This window comes from Mytilus californianus, unplaced genomic scaffold, assembly GCF_021869535.1.
Source record: "Mytilus californianus isolate M0D057914Y unplaced genomic scaffold, xbMytCali1.0.p SCAF_4, whole genome shotgun sequence".
NCBI classification, from domain to species: Eukaryota; Metazoa; Mollusca; class Bivalvia; order Mytilida; family Mytilidae; genus Mytilus; species Mytilus californianus.
This window is the reverse complement of record NW_026262690.1, coordinates 125,759,689-125,766,874: the sequence shown is the minus strand read 5'-3', so window position 1 is coordinate 125,766,874 and position 7,186 is coordinate 125,759,689. Positions and strand designations below refer to the sequence as shown.

Sequence of the window (7,186 nt, the reverse complement as noted above, 5' to 3'; positions counted from 1 at the left end):
TGCATACATGAATATACAATCAGAAAATTGATAAAATAAAAAAAGTAAATTCAACTGTATTACAATTATAATCATGTCATCATAATATTATAGAATTGTCCCGTTTTTAAAAATGTTTGTCATAAAATCAAATTCAAAACCGGATACCTTTAGGAAACAGAAGTTGGTTTTTTTATATTTCTTATTAAACGTATCAAGGTTTCCGAAGGGAAATGTCTTCAAGGAGTAAAAAGGGACTGCCTCCTTATGTTGTCGTTTTTTTTTCAATTTGAATTACGTTTGTTTGCATTTCTTTTCTACTGGCGTCCCCTGTAAAGCCAGTTTTTTCCAGAATATTTGTATTGATATTACGGCAAAAAATTGTTTCTGTGTATTACTGTTGCAGTGTCCATTAACATATTGCTGTATTGATCACGACTTTGTTCAACTCTTCCCTTTTAATTTAAGTATTCTAAGTACACATATTCAACTTTGTCTTATCTTTGTCTAGTCAGAGCTATTGATATTTAGAATGTCAGATATATCCATTGTGTATACTAGTATATTTTGCATTTTATTTTTAAATGACCCTTTTTTAAATGCCGTATTTTTTTAATTTAATTTGTTTTATATAATGAGGCCCAACCTTGTTAAAAACAAAGGAGAAAAGGGGTTATTTCAGAATTATTTTTTTCTTAATTGACGATAACAAAATGAATAAGCTTTTAATCGAGCATGTCACAAGACCATTAAAGAAGATATGGCATATTTCCCCTGAATAAGTTCTACACATGGGACAACAAACACATTTGATTATATCAAGAGGAATATATAAAAGAGAGGCGAAAGATACAAAAGGGACACTCAAACCCACAAGTCGAAAATAAACTGACAACGCCATGACTAGAAAAGCTGCTCACGTTAGTACAAACCCGATAATAAGTCTAATTCTGTGGGTCACATTCGAGGAAAGTGGACGGGATTGTAGTTACGACAATTGGAGCATATCCGCTATCATCTGTGAAACAGATATTCGATAATGATCAACCAACTCGTGATGGCGTCAATTAAATTTACAAAGGGATGATTTCAACTTCACCACTTAGAACTCCTGGTTTAATAGCCTCCTTGTGAGCAGTAATTTAATAATATAAATTATTCTATGTGATAGTTTTTATAAGATCTAAAAAAAAGTTAACATATATAAATGTATGCTAATGTTATTCAGAGGTATACATTACTGCGTAAGTTAATTTTGTTACAAAATTGATAATCTTGCATTTTTCTAAAAGAAAAAAATCATCGGAGGCCATCCATTACCAATTAAATCAATGCATAATCCTTTCAAAGATTTTGTACACGCGCGCGATTTCTACAACATCAAATTAACAGGCAATTAAAACCATTATGTTGCAACTTGTAAGTCAAATGTAAATAAATAACTTTTTATATTCTTATTCAATATCTCGTCTATATATAGTTGAAATATATGAAAATCAGTTCATGACCGGTTGAAATATTTGATGGGGAAACGCGAATTTTTGGAATATATATATAAATGATGGTATTTTAATGAGACAAGTGGTACTTTGCACATAATTATGTATACCTACGAGTCTCTTCATCCAAAGTGTTACTTAAAAAAACTCAAATCAAAATGCCAAATTATACACATGCACATGTGGAATAAATGTATTTTTAATAAAGAGTGGGTCCCCTTGTAGTAATATAAATTCAATAGTTTGTTTTCAGCCAGAACGACTAACCCATTCGAACAATTATTCAGTGTCCTAACAGCTTTTAAAATATTATAAATATGAGCGCTATTCAGAAGTATTACTATGATAGATTTTGATCGATTATAACAGCTTCCAGTGTATAAGGGTACTAGGGGTCCAAGTGGTCTAAATAGTGCATCTTTTGTGAGGTTATGAGTTCGAACTCGCTCGAGCCAAGGTGCTTTCGACTTCAATTTCATTTGACTTAGATTGACAGCTTTCTTGCCGAAGGTCGATAGTTCTCCGCAATTAAAAACTGGTCGCCATGACATAGTCAAAAGTATTCCAGTGTAGTTAAATATATCAACCAATCAATCCAATTGTCAAAGCCTTTCAAAAACCGGATACAACACAATTATATGGACCACAGAATCAAATTAAATTTTTTAATAGAGTACACAAGAGATCTAAATTGTTATTGCAACTATTAATATAAATATTTAATTTAAGTTCCAGTTAGCAAACTTTTTATCCACTTACTGTTTCTTAAAGTAGGTTGTATTTCTGCTCCTTTATCGGACTTTCAAACAGATATAGAGTTGATTGTGTTGTTTGATGAGGATATACTTTTTTGAAGTGTCATCTTATTCAGAAAGGGAGGGGGGTTTAAAAAGAGTTTTAGTGCATTTCGGGTGGATCTTTAATTGTAGATTCCAATCCAAGTACAGATTTTAAATTCAAGTGCGTTTGTATCTCTTTTGTTAAATTTTATTGAGTGTTATTTATATAAATATACGTATCACGATTTTTTTATTAAAAATTGACTTTAACACACGAAAAAAAATATACAAGGATTTTTCGAGTATTTATTGACCCTAATGTTGGTAATCAACCGTGTGATACCCCTGGATGACTTGTGCAAGAGGATCTTTATAATGCGCTAAACGCAAAGTAAAATACATCGGTTGAATCTTCACGCGAACATTTTTAGTCGCACCAGCGCGAAATCGATTGTTTAAACGTCATTTCTGCGTATTTTCTAGATTTGAATGGTGTTTGGAGAAGACACTGAAACTACTCCAGTGTGCAACGACTTTCGATTGGTAAGTTTATAACTTAACGTAAGTATTATTATTTCGTCTAAGTTAGTTTTACGTTAAGGTTTAAATTAGGATGGTATATATGAGCAAAAAGGGGATACGGGGCATACGTCAATGAGACAGTAACCGGAAGACAAAAAATGATGAAAAAATTGTCAGCATTATCAATAAAAGTATTGCACACAATGTACCCTTCTTGCTTCAGAGGATTTTATAACAGATATAGTACATTTCTGTTATTTGATTACGGTAATATTGCTTGGACTTGACACTAATAAAAATCTTCTTATTCTTATTGATTTAGATATTTTTTTAACATTACCTGCAGATAAATAGACAAAATATTCTTTATAAGCTAACGAGATGTTTGTAAATACATAATTGAAATTTATTTTACTAAAGATACTTTTATCACAAAATCGAACTTTCAAAGTAATAGCTGTCCTTTAAGCACATTGTATTTGAAAACTTTATGGTAATGTTAGACATAATGGAGTCTTTTCTCTTCTAATCGTACATTTTCATTTCCTTGATGGTGCTTAACAGTTACTTCCTTTTATTGGGTCATCAATTTATCATGGTCATCGCTAACGAAGTTCTACGGTCAGTTTATGTGATGTCGTGCGTTTGCTTTTCAACGTCATTTTATTTTGTGTTGTTCGCTAGATCTTGGTGTCTTTATTTTTCCAATGTTTTTTTCCTTTGAAAGGTAATTACTAAGGATTCGCAACAATTTTATATTTTTGGACACGTTTTAGTGGGAAAAAAACCAAACACGGATTTTATATTAAACGCCATACCCTCTTTCATAACCAAATATAGAAAGAATGTGTAAATAGAACAAATATTTGATGCCCCGCCCTCCTTTTACCTATCTACCGCTTCGAAAAAAGAAGTACGCTTAATCTTTTTTTCAATGTAGATATGTGTCCATTGTTAATTTGTCGTGAGTTCGCCAGCTAGCAACACTAATTGCCTACCGTGCCCTTAAATTATGCTTACTGTGAAATTATATATCACATCTTTCGAAATGCATTACTACTTACCTTTAAACCAGCAGCTTTACTAATCTGATCAAGATATCCTTCTATTCAAGTTATTCACAAAACTGTAGTCTCTTTGCTTTATAAATAATCTTGCTTTTTCCAAATAAAATTGACAATTAGAAAATGTTCGTGACGATTACGGGCACGTTAAGAAGAATCAGGAAAAACATTATCATATTAGGACTATTCCTGTATCCGTTTTTATACAGTGTTCCAACATGGCGACTGTATCGAATTAAAGGGGCATTAGCTGTCAAATCCATGTTCACCGATTTAAATCAAACTCTCATATTTGATTTATATCATACTTAAACGTATATCCAAATTGTAAAAAGTCTAAAATAAACAATTTACGATACATGTACTTGGTAATATGTATCAGCATTTCGTGTGTATTTAGTCCAGACACCATCTAATTAACCATCGAGGTGACCTCCGAAGACTGTCGACGGTCATTTAAGCAGATATAAACGTAATTATACAAAAATAGATAGTGAACGCGTGCAATTGGATTTTCTAGGTCTGTTTGATTTTATGTAATAGGTTAAAAAAATATGTTAATCATCGTTTATACCTGTATAAAAATGCGCTTTTGTGGATCGAATCAATAGGGTATGTTAAAGACATCTCATCGGAAGTTGAACATTTATGACCCATTTATATATTACCTTGGTGCATTAGCACCCCATTTTTATATTACCTTGGTAGAATAGCACCCAATTTATATATTTGACATAACGAAAGTTACCCGTCTGTATATACAATCATAACCCCCACCCAAACCCCACTTCTTTCTCCCCATGAATTCATATCGTCAAATGCGGGATGGCAATTTTTGTCCTTCCTGCAAATATTCTGTGATTCAGGTATAAAAATGTGTATTATGAAGTTTACAAGTGTGTTTTGTTCAAATTATTGTACTATCAAATTTAGTAACACTACTAAGCCAGGAAGTTGTATTTTAAACTCAAGTTATCTTTTTCTTGAAGTTGTCGGCCATCTTTGCCGATACTAATGACATCAGATGATAAATGTAAAGTTCCTAAGCTTTTGCAGTGGCACCCTTTTCTTTTCCCTCGGCGGGATTTGAACCCCCACTTTTGTGACGTCACTGCAACACCACCTGCAAACGTGCCCGTCGCCCTTGACCACTAGAACAATTACATGGTATTACTTCAAGATGAGGTGGGGTTTTTTTTTTCTGTATAAAAAGATGCTTTTACTTACCATGCAGCCATACCGATACTTATTATATACCACCAAAAACCTGGTATGTGTCGAATTTATGATTGATGCTTTCCATCGGAAAACCTACGATTATACAGGGTTCACACAACAATTTATGTATACTTTGCCTACAATTTAGCCCAACAATGTTAAATCTTCAAATTTGAGGATATTATACAAATACCTATAAATATATTTGCATATTGTCGGCAAATATAAAATATATGTGTCCGTTCTTTGAAAACCGGAAAAAACAAACCAGGCTTTTTTGCTGTTATATCTGCTTCATAGCTTTACTTAGAAATTGAAAATAAGGCTCAGTTGATGGTTCAGTTGAGAACTATACAAGATAGATGATTTGAACGTTCCAATCATGAACTTTTCTTTTCTATCTAACGACACACCAGCATCGCCTGCATATTGAGTATATACCTCCCAGCTGAAACACTTTGCAAGACTCTCGTTTTATATCACGAATCCCTTTATAAAGGATAGCTGCTTTCCAGAAAGCTATTGAACCAAGTGTTCCTGCTTATGATCTAGTTAATCATTTCAAAAGTTTAACAGACGGCATTATGATTTGGTTGACCGTTATGAAATATCTATGTCACAGATGACCACGGATATGTTTCAATCTTGTTTTTTTTCGAATTTGTCATAACCGAATGCGACTTATTACCGAATTTCCACTTGCCGTTGCAAACATCACGGATGTTACTAGTGAGCTGTACTTGCGTTAACTACCGGAATACCTGACATCATCTCTGGTTTTTGCTGGGGTGAATCTTGCTTAGTCTTTATATAGTTGTCTGTGTGGTATTTTTTGAGTGTTTTTTCGGGGTTTTCTTAGGCTTATGATTTTGCATTGTTCCTTAGGTATATTTTGACGTTTTTTTGTAACTGGTATACAAAAAAATTATATACCTTCTTAAATCAAATGTATAATTTGTTTTATCCCCCCTACGACTAGTTTTTTATCATCAGTTGTCCTTTGGTATTATAAAACGCGTTTGCTTCAATTTCCTGGACATGGCAAAGATATTAAAACTCACGTGTGCGCATGATGAATAATGATTAAGCTTATTTGCTCATTTCAGGAAAAGATATATAATGGACAAACCAGATGAACTCCGTATCATACTTTTAGGAAAAACAGGCACTGGGAAAAGTAAGACAGGAAATTCGATACTTGGAAGGGATGCATTCGTATACGGTGACCATGGTTCTTCTGTAACTTCAATTTGCCAAAAGGAGTCTTCCGTTAGATTTGGGGAAAAAATTGACGTGGTTGATACGCCTGGGTTTTTTGATACTGATCAAGATAATGAGACCATTCAACGAGAAGTGAAAAGGAGCATTGTTTTATCTTCGCCTGGTCCTCATGCAACTATACTTTGTATTCGAGTTGCTCGATTTACAAAAGAAGATATCAACACACTTGAACACTTTGTGAGATATTTCGGGAAAGAGATGCTTAAATATGTAGTTGTAATATTCACGCATGTAGATCAACTTTTAGAAGACCACATGCAACAAAATGAAAATCAGACAAAGGAAGATTTTATAAGCTCTCTTCCGAAATATGCTCAAAAATTCCTGACGATGTGCGGCAATCGGTATTTGTTTTTCAATAATAGAAGAAGAGGGAGCGAAAACGAAATTCAAGTAAAAAAGCTTCTAGAGACAGTTTCGTCAGTTCAGCAGCAAAATGGAAATAACTGCTACACTAATTCTGATTACAAGAATGTTGAACGGATGCTTCAAGCAAGTATGAAGGAAGAAAATGAAGACAGAAACATTGTTCAAAACAGTGACGAGTTTTTACTCAAAGTTATTGAGGTAATTGGTATAATTGGTTCAATTGCCTTAAAATTATTTGAAATAATGTCAGAATTAGACGATTGATATTATTGTAAATTTTATTTAACCAATTTGTCTTTAAAAACTAAAGTTTTGCAGAACATTGACAGTCTATTTCTTATTAATTATGACAGATCTTTATGGATGTATGAATACTTTTTTTCCAAAGAAAACGTAGTAAAATGTGATGAACCTAGATTCTTTTATATTTGCGAAATTACCCACCCTTCTGGAATAGCTGGTTTTCATGTGGTCG

At 33.0% G+C, this 7,186-nt stretch overlaps 1 protein-coding gene across 1 annotated transcript; it reads left to right on the top strand.

Annotated features, from left to right (window-relative positions):
• The first annotated feature begins 6,175 nt into the window (after positions 1 to 6,175).
• LOC127737225 (GTPase IMAP family member 4-like) lies at positions 6,176 to 6,975 on the top strand. Its single transcript, XM_052247759.1, has one exon. It carries the CDS (start codon positions 6,181 to 6,183, stop codon positions 6,973 to 6,975), a length of 795 nt encoding a protein of 264 aa, XP_052103719.1. The 5' UTR covers positions 6,176 to 6,180.
• Positions 6,976 to 7,186: the final 211 nt, after the last annotated feature.